Below are 14,494 nucleotides of genomic sequence, written 5' to 3' on the forward strand. Positions count from 1 at the left end.
TCAAACTCCTGACCCCCTGCTGATGGCAGCACTCCCCACAGGATGGGTCAGAAGGCAGTCCTTTCTCTCCTAGTTTGAGCCTTCTGCTTTCCCTGTTTTGAGGGGGAGGAAAGGTTTGTGAAGAGATTATTTAAAATTTAATAAAAAGGTAAATAAAAATTGTCGGTGTCTATTTATTGGATGAGTAACTTAAACATACTTATCCAGGGCAGCTGTAACCTAAGCGGCCAAAGTCCACTTGAGCTGGGGCTGAATTTGGCCCATTGTCTCTCCTTCACGCCCACAATACAAATAAAAGCTTCAGCTTCTTAGCTTTAGGTGGGAGGGAGGAGGTAGGAGGTAGGAGAGCCACTGGAGTGTGATGTTGCATTGACAGTTGATGTGCATTCGTTGAGAATCTGTGCTTCTCGTTACTGATGCATATAACAGTATGACAAGTCACTGGGAGACAGGATGCAGCTTGTTAGGAGTGGAACATTATGATGTGGGGTCTTTATGGGAGAATTATGGAGCAATGTTGACTTCTGATTAAGGGATGGGGAAAAAGCAGTGTTGCCCTGAAAACTGGTCTGGAATCCTAAAAAAACTAAATCTTTGGCAGGAGCTACATTCAAAGAGGTCATTTTACTTCATAACAATGTTTATTTTCAACTGTTGTTTAAATAACTTGGGACTCTGTCCTTCTGAAGTAGAAACAGCAGAGTAGACTGAAGAGCTTCTGCTATCGGTGAAATCTGACAAATAAATATACAAAAATAATTTCTTTGCTACTTGAAAAACAGTATTTACATTGCACTTTCCTCCAGAAGGAGGCTACAGACATGTTTAAGTGGTGTACAAGAGTCTCTCTCATCCTCACAGAACAGCGGCTGAGTCTGCAATAGACACAAGTCACTGTTCAGCACTGCAAGGCTGCAGTTTGGAACAGCTTAAGGCAAATAATAAGAAATATCAAATCCAAATAATACAGCATATGAACCTGCAGAAGTTAGTTATGAAATTGGAGTTTAGCTAGAGCTAGTAACATCTGTGGAGTTCTGGTAAGTGTGGCTGAGTCTTCAGAATTCTCAAACATCCAGGATTTTCTCTGGATGCTTCCTCTCACTGGCATAGTATGTTTTCAAAAGTACTGTCACTGCATGGGGCACATATCTGACCAAGACTTAATTTCAGCTTGAACTCCATTAAAAAACAAAGTTAAATAGGTAGAAGCAACCTCATTTCAGAGTAAGTATGCTTATATGGTAATTATATTGTTATGTCCATTTTAATTTGAAGCATAACTTAAAGCTTTCTTGTGAAGACAAATCTTTAAAAAAGAAATTGCTTGTGTCTGTGGGTTCATATATCCTCTTGATACATTCTAAGATCGCTGCAAGCTTTTGCCCTCACATGATGACCAGTGTTGCTGAAGGGTACCTTATAAGAAATGTGGTATAAGTTAATAAATTCGGGGAAGCTGGCCAGGTCAGAGTGTGATCTGGAGAGCAACATTTTGCCTGTGTATTATTGCCTGCAATTTCACATTTTCTCTTTTTCACTTAGACTGTAGAAGACAATAAAAATTAGGTATCCTAAGCACCCCAATCTCCAGATCAATATCCCTGCTAGAGAAGACACGGTTGTTTTGAATGTGTGTTTTTCAGTTGATGAGCAAGCACTTAAACTTGTTTTCAGTGACATTAATGCCTCCTGTTGATTTTGGTGAACTCCAGTTGGGCCATTGATAAACACTTCTGTAAATGCAGCCTAATCCCCAGCTACACTTGATCTCAACAAAACTCCCTCAGCACTAAATTGTCATGCATAAGTATCATCCAGCTCCATTTTTCTTCTCCAGCAGGGTATTGTGTTCTAGTGATAGAAGAACTGAGCCTGCTCTCCTTCTTTGTAAGGCACTTTGGGATCGCTCCAACTGTAACATGAACGCTGGTGGGCTGTGGTTCTCTCCCACCTGGTTTTCAGTTCCAGAGCATGAGACTTTTTCACTTTCTACTTTTTTTTTCCTTCTGTCTTTGCAACAGAGCACTCAGCTGCTCTTTGTGAGCAGCTGTTCTGTTTCCCTGTCTGCCTGCAGGGGTACCCAGGCAGCTGCACTCAAAGGTCGCCAGAGGAATGCCCAGCTTTGTTAAACAGTAACAGGATTGGGAAGGAGGGGAGGGATTAGGAAAATTCATGACCTGGAGTAGATTCTGCAGCAGGCTGTCTGAGGTGCTGAGGGACTTGGGTGAGCTCTGTGTCCAACTAGAGAAGCGCTTTCTATGCATGTATCCCAGTAAGATTCACCTGCTGACTCAGGGAAAGCTGTTAATCACGAGGTGATGCTGAAGTTCCCTGGGAAAGGAAGTGTTGCTGACAGTGACAGGCAGCTTATGTGCATGTCTCATGGAAACTTAAATGTGCGTATGTGTGCATGTGTGTGTTCGTTCAGCGTCTGCTGTCCACATACTGGGTGACTCACACACAGAGGGCGAGGTGTGGCTAAGAACAGGCCTGTGACGTGCAGTCTGACTTTTTTTTTCTTACAGGCAGCTTTCTTGTGTATGGCAGGGTGTTATCTTTATTTGTCCATTCTTGGGTTTGTGTGCATATTTTTCCAACAATGATGATAATGTTTGGTTTGTGGTTCCACCTTTGAGCACTTACAAATCAGTGAGGAACAACTCAATGTGCATGAAGCTATGTAACATATTTGTGGCATGCCAGGATTTCAGCTTTTGCCCAACTTAAGATTTCTTTTCTTTTCCAGAAAAAGGCATGGCATACAATTAAAACCATGGTTAACTTACCAGTCATCAGCCCCTTCAAGAAACGCTACTCATGGGTGCAGCTGGCTGGGCATACAGGTGAGAGGGGGATCTTCAATGTGTTTGTCTCTGGAGTGAGGATGACTGCAGCAAGGAGAACAGTCTTTCTCTGTTTCCTTCCTTCCTTCAGGTAAAAAGGAAGCAGACAATATCACATAAATCTGTGACCTAAAACATATTTTGGTTGTGGTGTGGATAGGGAAGTGGGAGTAATATACCTGAATAATGAGATGAGCAGGGAAGCAGTGGTCAGACTCTGGAGAAGGGCCAGGCTTGTAAGGTGATATGTGTAAAATACCTAGGGAAGCAAGAGATTGGGGAGTTAAAGCCCTAATCTGTCTGATGCTGTTGGTTGTGGTATGGGATAATTTTTCTTGACTTAGTAGCCAGTAGTTAGTTCTCTAGTGAGAAGGATTACTGTTCATGACTGTATGTGCTTCAGCCCTGAGAAGGACAGTGTTTCTAATACCACTCCAAACTCCTCATCTGAATGTAGGTCCTTGGGTGGAAAACAAATATGAAAATTGCCTTGCTGACCAGGTGTTTGCATTGTGAATCTGTCATTGTTCACTGTATGAGTGCAAGGAGCAGCTCGGTTGATTCTAGTTTTGTGTCTGTAAAAATTGGTAGGTGTACTCCTGATGTAGCACACCAGGCTGATGCAGGCTTAGTTTCATTTATCAGGCAGAAAAACAACAAAGGGAAGCGATCAGGTTTGTGTCTCTCCTGCTTCATGTAATTCCTGTGCGGTGCTAGTGGGGGTTTATTAGTACACATGTGGGCAGGCACCTACGCTGCATCGTGCTGTAATGCAGTGCGTGAACCACCTCTGTGTATGCTAATGCACTAATACGGTGCACTTCAAAGCTGTGCTGAGAAATTTACTGAGCCCTCGAAACTGAGTAGCTGCAATTTGCACAGTGTTGTTGTTGGGTCTGATTTGTATCAAAGTGCCAAGATGACCCAGTCTTAATGCAGTTTTTGTCACAGATGTATGGAGTTGGCTTCATCTGTGTGGAGCGATGCACTGGTCGTGTAATCATAACCCTTCTGGAGACTCCTGTAGTAGGGTGGAAGAGGAGGGTTAAGAGTTTACTAGAAGCTGATTAGGAGAGATACTGTTCCAGTTTCCTTTTAGTAGTTTTCTGTGGTTGGGTTTACTCCATCCTTTCTGCAGCTGTTCTTCTCTGATACGACAGTGTTTTTCTGAACTAGAACCTGGGCTGTTACCAGCCTTGCCCTTGTGCCGAGGCCGTGCCAGTTCTAGGATTTGTCAGAGGAGAACCAGTTGGCAATGGCTGAAGGATTCTGCTGTGGTAAAGGTTGAGTGTTATCCCCAGGATGAGTGAGGCTTCTACTTTGGTGCCCAATTTATTTCATATAGATCTAAAGGATACCTCTGAATGAAACGTGTACTTTCCTCAGATGCTGTCGGCAGGCTGCAAGACAGGAGAGCATTTGGAAACTCTGGGCAGGTGGAGTCTGATTACTGTGTGGCCTCTGCAGGTGTCATTTGTCCTAGATACCATTCAGACACAGGGCTGTAAAAAGCACTATCACCCTCCAGACTGTACCTGCAGGGCATTAGCAGATTAGCAGGTTTCCAGAGGAGAGGCAGTACCTGCAGGCAGACAAAGAGGCAGTCACAGCCTGTGTGTGTGTGGTTGGAAAGGGCAGTGCTTGGCTTCTGGCCTGTTCTGGCTGTTTAACTATCACTGATTGACTGTGCTGCCTCTGTCCGGACACGCTCAGCAGGTGTATATAACTTGTGTGAGGATTAAGGACAAAGCCAGCACTGGCAGTGTTATGCAGCTTTAAAATAGCCTGTCAGAGGATTAATGAATTCTGGTTCGTGGCTTCTTCCTGTGCATTTTAGTAAGTATAGTACTGTTTAATAACCTAGCAAAGATTAACATGGAAAAAAAACCCAAACAGCCCAATGGCCTGAAGCAACTGCACTGCTTAAAGCTATAAATTCTGACATGGGAATGTATCCAAACGGACTTTAACTGCTAACAGCTGTTTGTCCTGTATGTTTTATTTTTTATGAAAAGCAACCTATCTCTTCTCTTCAGGGGAAGTCTTTAACTGCTGCCATGAGACTGAGATAGATGAAACTGGAATGGTGGGGGAAGGGGTTTTTCTTTTTTGCACGTCAATCTTGTCAGCAAATGTTTGATTTTCTTTTTTTAGGGAGTTTCAAGGCAGCTGATAGTGGGAAGATTCTCAAACGCTTCTCAGAGAATGAAAAGGAGTGTTTTGAGCGACTGATGAAAGACCCACTACGCTCCTGCGTCCCTTGCTTCCATGGTGTGGTGGAGAGAGATGGCGAGAGCTACATCCAGCTGGATGACTTGCTTACTGATTTTGAAGGGCCAAGTGTGATGGACTGCAAGATGGGGATCAGGTGGGGTGAATGAAAGAGAATGAGCTTTCCCTGCATTTGAAGGAGGGGGGACATATGGTCCTGCTCACAAGTCATCTTGGACAACCTGAGGGCAGTATGTCCCATTATTGCCAGATTGTACATGGATTCTGGAAACTAACTGATCTATAGGCTCAAAAACTATCCACATCAAGAAATTTTCAGGGGTGATTTAAGACAAAGTTTCTCTGCAGTGGCCTGATAATACATGGGAAAAAAATGTCATGATTTATTCACCTCCAGTTCATTGAATCCTTGTGTGTGCAGTGATTCAGAAGGCCTCACAAAGAGTAAAATTTCCATCTCCCAATGTAAATGACTGAATAGCAGTGTGAAAGCCCATTTCCAATGCTTGAATGAGTCTTCACTGGTATTGATCTTTTCTGTAAAGAGTTGACAATTTGCTCAGGACTGACCTGTTTTTTTCCCTACTCTGACATCTTGAAGTGTTGCCATCATTTTGTTCTCCAGATTCCCACTTTCTTTTCCATTCATTGTCTGTGATGAAGATGAAAACATCAAAAGTACTATCTAAGCATAACAACCAGATAGGGATCTGTTGAGATCCTGGAGTAAGGTAACAGTACACAGAAGTATGAGCTGTCATAGTAATCTTTTGGGTGTCAGCTCAGATGCTCAAGAGTTATTGTCATAAATCAGTTACTCTACTTACAGGAATGCAGATACACCTTTTCAAATAGATGCAAAATTTTAAATGAATTAGAAATATGTAGCACTGGTATGTTCAGAAGAAAGAAAAGGATTTGCAGCAGTACACATTTTGTTGAAAGTAGGTGACATTCTGGCAGTGAGTGACATCATCTCCTAAATACCATCCTGGTTTGTTACGCTATGATGAAGAAAGTAACATTCAGGCACCTGACAAAGTAGCAAGCTTTACAAAACCAGTGGAATGTGGAGAACATGGATAGTGCCTTTCTAATGGCTGCTGGCTTAACAGATTGAGTGACAAGAGCAAAATGTGGAAGTTTTGTGTCCCTTCACCTTCCTGTTCTTAGTTACCTCTTCTGGTTTGGAACTGCTCTGATAATCTGCTTTACTCTTTAGTTTTTTCTATATGAATAGTGATTCTGTCTTTCACTGAGATGCATTAAGTAAAACTTAAACTTTCTGAGGCCTAAAAAAATTACCAATGACTGATGTCAAGTTTTTTGAAGAGAGAGAATGCAGTAAGTCTTCAATAGCCCTATTTGTTTTTTTGATTGCATGTTAAGTGATCTTTCCTAACTGTCGTCTGAAAACGCAGTTCTATTTTATGGCACGGTGGGAATTCAGCTTTCTCCTATTCTATAACCAGGAAATAACAATAAGTTGTAACAGTAAGTAAAGGTATAGTTAGAACAAGAAGTGAATTACAATTCCTGGTTCCTGGGGCTGTTTCACTAAATATGCCTGCACAGTCATTGCTCTGTGTACTTTGGTTTCCCCATGTGCAAAACTGGGGCAATGATAAGGCTTACTTTCCTGGTTGATGTTTCTTGAGGCCGGTTTGTAAGCTCTAAAAAGAAATATCGGGGCAGTCCTTAAGGTCATGTTGGGATGTGATGTTTGCAGAACATATTTGGAGGAAGAGTTGACTAAGGCACGAGAGAAGCCAAAGCTGCGTAAGGACATGTACAAGAAAATGATTGAAGTGGATCCTCTTGCTCCCACGGCTGAAGAGAACGCCCAGCATGCTGTCACCAAACCCCGGTACATGCAGTGGAGAGAAACCATCAGCTCTAGTGCCAACCTGGGCTTCAGGATTGAAGGGATTAAGGTAATTGTTTCACCTCTGCCTGTTCCTGGAGACTGAACTTTGTTGGATGTGTTGATTAATCAAAAGTTAATCAAAATTAAATCAAAAAGCTTGTGCACATCAGTCTCCAGCTTTTCCAAAGGATTATGTGAAAATGCACTGACTGAAACCACAGAGTTCACTCTATTGTAGTTTTAAAGCATTCATTGTAATTGTAACAGAGAGTTTCAATGAATTTAAGCTTCAAATATACGTCAGCCATACTTGAATCAAGTCTATATCCCAGAGACCTTGCAGGAAGGACTCAAGGAGGTACGCAGTGCAGATAGAATGAAAATGAGACTGTTGTCAGGAGGAATTCAGAACAGAAGTATTAACTCCCTCTCTGCATGCAATTACTTTTTTTATCCAGGAACTATACATATTTATTCCAAGTGAATCACAGTGGAGTGGTTTTGTTGCAGTTATGTTTATTGGCAAGGCATGTTAAAAGCATTTGCTTAGATACCCATGGGATCAAGGAAACCACTTTTCATTTTAAATACATGATGAGATCCAGTATGAATGGAGCTGGAATAAAGCCAGAACAATACAAAATGAAATTTCTCCATCAGCCAAGTCCATCTGCTGTTCTTGATGGATAAGTTTGTGCCCCTGTACCATTCCTAGGATACTACCTTAAGCCACAGTGGAACCTGGGCAATTTTCTTTCCTACTTATTACTTACTTACCTTTTATAGAATCATAGAATGGCCTGGGTTGGAAGGGACCTTAAAGATCATGTAGTACCAACCCCTGTGCTGTGGGCAGGGGCACCTTCCACTAGACCAGGTTGCTCAGAGCTCCATCCAACCTGGTCTTGAACAATTCCAGGGATAGGGCACCCACAACTTCTCTGGGCAACCTGTTCCAGTGCCTCACCACACTTGCAGTGAAGAATCTTTTTCTAATACCTAATCTAAACCTACTCCCACTTAGAAAGGACCCCTTGTCCTGTCACTACCTGCTCTTGTAAAAAATCCCTCTCCATCTTTCTTGTAGGCTCCCTTCAGGTACTGGAAAACCACAATTAGGTCACCCCAAAGCCTTTTCTTTTCCAGGCTGAATAATCTCAATTCTCTCAGCCTTTCCTCATAGGAGAGGTTTTCCATCCCTCTAATCAATTTGGTGGCCTCCTCTGGACACACTCCAACAGGTCCATGTCCTTTCTGTGCTGAGGACCCAAGAGCTGGATGCAGCACTCCAAGGGGGGGTCCCATGAGAGAGGAGCAGAGGGGCAGAACCCCTTCCCTTGCCCTGCTGGCCACGCTGCTTCGGATACAGCCCAGGAGACAGCTGGCTTTCTGGGCTGTGAGCACACATTGCTGGGTCATGTCCAGCCTCCTATCCACCAGCACTCCCAGGTCCTTTTTGGCAGGGCTGCTCTTGATCTATTCATCCCCCAGCTTGGATTGATACTGGGGGTTGCCCTGCCCCAGGTGCAGCACCTTGCACTTAAACTGCATGAGATTTCCATCGGCCTACATTTGAGCCTGCCCATGCCCTTCTGGATGGCATCCCATGACACACATTCTGGTGACACACATTCTGGTGTGTCAACTGCACCACTCCAGAACCTGGATTACTTTTGTTTCTATTTCACAGTTCAAGCACATAGAAATAAGAAAGGGATAAAAGAGGGCGATGCTGATGAACAGAGGCTGTTTTAATACTTCTTTCTTCTCTGCTTCCCTGTGTGTCTTCTCTCTTCCTTATTCATAGATTCTTCTGCTGTGATACAGGAACTGGGGCTTCCAGCTCATGCAGTGCTGGCCCCGTGTGCTGTGCCACCCACTCCTGGCTGTTAGACACAGGCACCCTCATGCAAGAACTGTCTGGGTGGTAGATGAGTAGATGATCTGTCTCCAGTGCAGCCCAAACATGTGATCCTGTCTTGCCCTTTAGCCAGCTAATGATGTTATCAAGATACTTGTTTTATTCCTATACACCTTAGGTCTTTGTATGGTCCTCTGTGTAATGGAATCAGAAACCCAGATGATCTTGAGGCCTTTCAAGTATGTTCTTGGAAAGATCGTTGGTGAGTGAAGATGTACAGATTTGAGTCCTGGAGAGTGACTGAGATAAGGGAGCACAGGGGAGCTTCAGAAAAACTTCCTGGCTTGTACTTGTGTGGATTTGTTGATTGTCAGAGGTAGGTAGGAGCAGTATGACACACAGATTGTGTAGTGTTTCCCACTGTGGAGACACTGCTGTAACTGTGCAAAACATGAATACTTAGTCCTTGATTAAGCACAGGAAGTACTTTGGAGCACATTCCCTTTATCTCCCTGTGCTGTGAGGCATGTAGGTATCATTTTCTTAAATGATTTTTTTAAATGGAGAAAAGGTGGCAGAAACTGAATTGTTCAGGCAATGCAGGTAGTCAGTACTCCCTACACTGTTCCACTGGAGGTGAACAGCGCATCCCGTTCTGTATTGTTGCAGAAAAGCAAAGCCATTCTGCAGGGATCCCCATTTTGGTAGGAAAGCCTGTAAGAGTCAGTGGTGCCAGCTAGTGGTTGATGGTTATAAGGGGATGTTCTCCCTAACTGCGCTGGTAACTTCTGGAGTTAGCTGATAAGGTATGTTGGCTGTGGTCATTCAGAAATTTTCTTGGCCTGTGGCTGCTTGAATAAGAAGCGAAAGCAAAGAAAGTGAAATCATATAAGCCCTTCTGTGAACCAGCTGCTGATAAATGAGATCTGATTCACCATATGCACTCCTTCAGTAGTGGGGTACCTGTTCTCTTTAGGTTGATCCATTTCTTTTCCTTGCCTTGCTTCTGGATCTCTGAAATCAAGTCAAGTTCATTTATGGGATTTGTCAGTTTTCCTCCTATCAAAAATATTTTGAACCATTTGGTGTCCCTACAGTTGAAACCTGTTGCTCAGTATCTTGTGGCTGCCTGATTCCAAATGCACATTTCCTCTCTGGCAGAGGCTGTCTGAAGGCCAGGCATCACAAATATTTTGTCTACAATACTAAGCTAATGTTTTGCAGAGCAGAGATGCCTGGGGCTCAGAGTTGGGATTTCTGTCTTCCCATTCTGACAGTGAATGTCTGTGCAGTTTGAAAAGTTACTCTTCCTTTGGTACCATTTCTTTAGCTGTAGATCAGGGATAGCTATTTTCCCAGGAGGACATCAGATTTGATTCATAAATCTTTGTGAATCCATTAAGTTAACTCAGAGCCCTTTAAGGGAAGTCTGCAGAGGGCTCTGAGCAAGACCCCATGGTTTAAGACAGATAGCACTGTTTTATGGAGCTGTGACACCTGCCCTCCTGTGAGCCGTGTCACTGTCACATCTAATGAGAAGTATTGCAAACGGCCCACAGGCTGCACTGTGTGACAGACTGCCCTGCTGTGCGGGAACGTATGCGGAGTCTTTAGCAAAGGCGTGACTTCAAGGAGTGAGTCAGGCAAGTGCTTCTTGAGGATCAACTACATCCAGAGTTGTTGCAGATCCCTGGTTTAGAATACTGGCATGGTGCCATTCAAAATCTGGATATTGTTTACAGCAAGTAAAGACAGGCAGTGATTATGTTTTCTGCCAACCACTGGAAAGGAGCAAATCATAAAAGTGTTTCTCAACCACAGGGAAGCAAGCAACTAGTTTGTCCAGACACAGAAGGTTAGAAAGGGAACACTGAGCAGCTATTCCAGACTTTGCTCTACAGTCCGCAGCATAGCGAGAAATTATTTTTAAAACAACCTTACTCCAGTGAAGAGGTACGAGATGAAGTTCCAGATTTGTGTGTGCTATTGAGTACTGTCACACATCAAATCAGATGGCTTCTAACTTTCACTGCCTACCTGCTGAACTGATCTGGCATAACGCGCGCTCTGTTGCATGAGCACTCTGGAGTTTTAGCATTATTGAATTTTTTTCATGTATACTTTAGAAACCAAGTTCAGCTGTGGAATAAATAGTGTTTCACCTGCTGAGACTGGACCTGAATTTGTCATTTTGGTGCAGTGATTTAACATGTAGGAGAGAACATATTGTATTAACCTGCTGATTTACTCGTAATGAAAATAGAGGATTGGACTGATAAAATGGAGAGGAAAACAGTTTGATAATCCTGCAGGCTTTTAGTGGATTTTTGTTACCAACTGTAATAATTGCTGTATTTTACATGCACATCATAAAATCTCCTGTTTGTGTCTCTTGAAGCAACAGGGATGCTCTTGGAGACATGCATATTCATATATTCTATGTTTACACATACCTCCAATTCATGCACTGCTCTTATTTACTTGTAGCTCCAGAAGCATATAAAAATACTCATTTTTTTCAGTAGCAGGGTGCTTCTGTACTGAATCTTACTGCTAGCACAAAAGTACTCTGAATTTCTCCAGGACACACTTGGAACAAGCATGCCTACCGTGTCCTTTGCCAAAATTCACTCACCTGCTTTGTCACTGCTAGCACTGTGAATCCCAAGTTGTTCCTGCCTGCAACAGATTTCTGTTCTGTGTCTTCTGGGACAGATTGTATGTTCAAAGGTATGTTTGGAACTGAATCCTAACTGTGATTCTTTGATTTCCCATTGAAAAACAGAAACAACAACAAAAACCACCACCACCACCAAACCCCCCCCCCCCCCCAAACCAAAAGAAACCCCCAAACTAAAAGGACTAGTAAAATTGGTTTTGGAAATGTTCCCTTACACCCTCAGCCAGGGTTTCACTAGCTAGACAAGAGTACAACCAAAGAGGTCTCTGTGGTTTGCCCCACTGAACTGCTAGCACTGACGTGAGAAAACCCTCCTGCAAGCTGGTAATATCATGAATTGTTTTTTTTAAACTTGCACTCAACAGAAAATGAGCTGCCAGTGCCATTTAAAGTTATCCAATCAGCTTTTGTGTCTCTTCTCTTCTCTTGCTTGGTTTATCTGTTCTCTTCCGGTTCAACGACTTGCTTTCATCTGGTTAGCGAGGGCTGAGCTGCTGGTGGTTCAAGAGGATTGACTGATGAGGGGAATGATATGGGTGCAGTATAAATAATCTCTGTCTGTGTGTGGTTTTGTGCAGAAGGCGGATGGAACATGTAACACAAACTTCAAAACGACAAAGACACAGGAGCAAGTTCTACAGGTTTTTGTGGAATTCATTGAGGGCAACACAACTATTCTGGTGAGTCTGAGCTCTTCACGTGCACTGATCTTGGACCAATGCGCTTGTTTCAGGTCCATGCTTTCTTTGGTACATGAAATATGAATTAGACTACCAAGGAAGTAAGTGGTCTTGACTTCCAGTTGCTCTCAGGAGGTGGGGTGGATTTGGGGACTTGGTGGATTGCTGAGGAGAAGTTGACTGAGACCAGTCATGTCAGCTCTTGACATGAGTTGACTCCAAGTGCCTCATGCTATCAGCATGCTATTCCAACTAACTTATGGCTTGCCATCAGCTTCAACCATGGATGTTAGATGCATTAGATGGGTGATATCTAAGCAAGGATTGTGTTGGCAGGAAAACTTGTGATTTGGGAATTCAGTCTGGAGAGGATAAAATCAGAGCGTGGAGGCAGGAAGTGAGATTGGTGACTAGCTGTGCTCCCATGTGTGAAACTTATCTCAAAGAGGAATTCCTGTCTGCTAATTCATGGGTAGCACAGCTGGCATGTGGTAGATGGCATAACACATGTCTTGTCTTTGGAACTTCAAAGGATGCTGTAATGTTTTGCTGCACTGTGGAAGCCATTATGAAGGCAGATTAGCACTTCAGGAGGAGTGTGCTTGGTAGTTCAGGACGGCATTAAAATCTGCACTAGAGCTTTATACATTAGGCCTTGATTCTTTTTATCTCCTCTCTGCCTCCACCATGGTTGGAGCTCCTTATTTTTCTAACACAGTTTCTTTCTTTTCACTTTGGGAAACTGGAAGATTTTTAATTCCTTGAAACTTTTTCTCTTTATTAAAAAGAAAAAAAAAAAATTGCAGAAAGCCTCATGACATCCAAATCAAGGCAGATAAATATTCTTGGTGTAACACATGCAGCAGATGAACTCCAGTCTGTTAATTCACTATGAAAGCTTGAAATGTATTTTCAGATTGACTTTCAAATGATGAACCTGTTGTTTTGAAGGACCTCTAGCCTAAAATGAATATGGTCTCTTCATTATATTGAGTCTTGTAAACAGATTATCTTTATTCAGTTTTCAATGAAATGTTTATGGGTTGGTTTGGGTTTTTTTTTTCTTCTTCCTCCAGAAAAAATACCTCAAGCGTCTGCAGGAAATTAATGTCATTCTTGAATCCTCAGACTTCTTCAAGCGACATGAGGTGAGCAGGGAGTGTTAAGCTGTGGAGGTGCTTTGCTTCTTTGTTTGGTCATTCACGTGTACTTCGGAACAGCCTGCTGTATGAGTAGAAGGTGGTTTGTAGAAGGAAGCTAATGCATGTTGACAACACAGACACCACAAAGCCTGTGTCACAGTGATACAGAAGATTAAACTAGTTGAGGAATAGTAAATCCTCCTATCTTTATGACATCCCAGCACTTACAGCTCTGGGTCACTTCATGGAATAGTTTATTAGTACCAGTTTCCTGTGGTTTCTCTAATCTTGATATGCTCCAATGGAATATTTACAGGGGAATGGTAACATGGAAGCTTGCATTTGGTACAGTAGCAGTACAGTAGCATTCAGTTGTAGTTTGACAATGAAGGCTGTGTTAGTTATAAGGGATTTATGTTGAAATACCATTTAATTCTGCTGTGCATGTTCTCTGTGTGCTTTGCTGTGCAGAAGGCATCATTAGCATTGTAACTTCTGCTTGTTAACAGCTCAAGATTTTGAGATTAGACATTTTATTTTGCCTTGTTGATGTTGCCTTATCAATAGAGATATTTTTGTTAATTAGGGGTCATGATCTGTCTTTGAAAGGAGTTACTGGCCTTTGCTGAATTGTTCAAATTGAGACCTGATGCTAAGGAAGATGAAGAATTACTTTTCTTCCTGTTTTTTATTGAGTCCCATTTCTTATCTACACGCCCATTTATACCTTACTGATTGATATGGTTGTGCAAATGGGGCATGTAAATCATCAGTGTATAAGTGCAGCCCAAAAGTCTGTTGGGTCACAGGTGAGCTGAGGAGATCATCTTCTTAGCAGGAAGTGTTAAGTGATGGGGGAGGGCTGAAGGTGTATTTTTAACCACACTGTCTCAATCTGTGTTCCAGGTCGTAGGAAGTTCACTACTTTTTGTACATGATGGCAGTGGGAATGCTAATGTGTGGCTGATCGACTTTGGAAAGACTACCCTTCTTCCTGATGGGCAGACACTGGATCACAGGATCCCCTGGCAAGAAGGCAACAGGGAGGATGGGTACTTGTTGGGATTGGACAATTTGATTGGCATCTTGGAAAGCATCACTGAAAGATGAGTTGAGAAAGGCAAAAAACTTGCAGGGCTTCTCTGTAACTTTCTGCTTTACTGAAGCAGAAGAAAACTCAGCAGGA

The 14,494-nt window shown here is 42.7% G+C and overlaps 1 protein-coding gene across 1 annotated transcript in view; it reads left to right on the forward strand.

Moving 5' to 3' along the window:
• The window catches only part of ITPKA (inositol-trisphosphate 3-kinase A), a gene marked incomplete at its 5' end in the record, with an annotated part of 37,521 nt that overhangs the window by 18,940 nt on the left and 4,087 nt on the right, over positions 1-14,494 (forward strand). The window contains 6 exons of the mRNA XM_017741613.1: positions 2,750-2,846; positions 5,001-5,214; positions 6,808-7,012; positions 12,065-12,166; positions 13,243-13,314; positions 14,215-14,494. Of these exons, the coding sequence (XP_017597102.1) occupies positions 2,750-2,846; positions 5,001-5,214; positions 6,808-7,012; positions 12,065-12,166; positions 13,243-13,314; positions 14,215-14,418 (894 nt within the window). The remainder of the gene's footprint in view (positions 1-2,749; positions 2,847-5,000; positions 5,215-6,807; positions 7,013-12,064; positions 12,167-13,242; positions 13,315-14,214) is intronic.

This window comes from Corvus brachyrhynchos, unplaced genomic scaffold, assembly GCF_000691975.1.
Source record: "Corvus brachyrhynchos isolate BGI_N302 unplaced genomic scaffold, ASM69197v1 scaffold115, whole genome shotgun sequence".
Lineage (NCBI taxonomy): Eukaryota > Metazoa > Chordata > Aves > Passeriformes > Corvidae > Corvus > Corvus brachyrhynchos.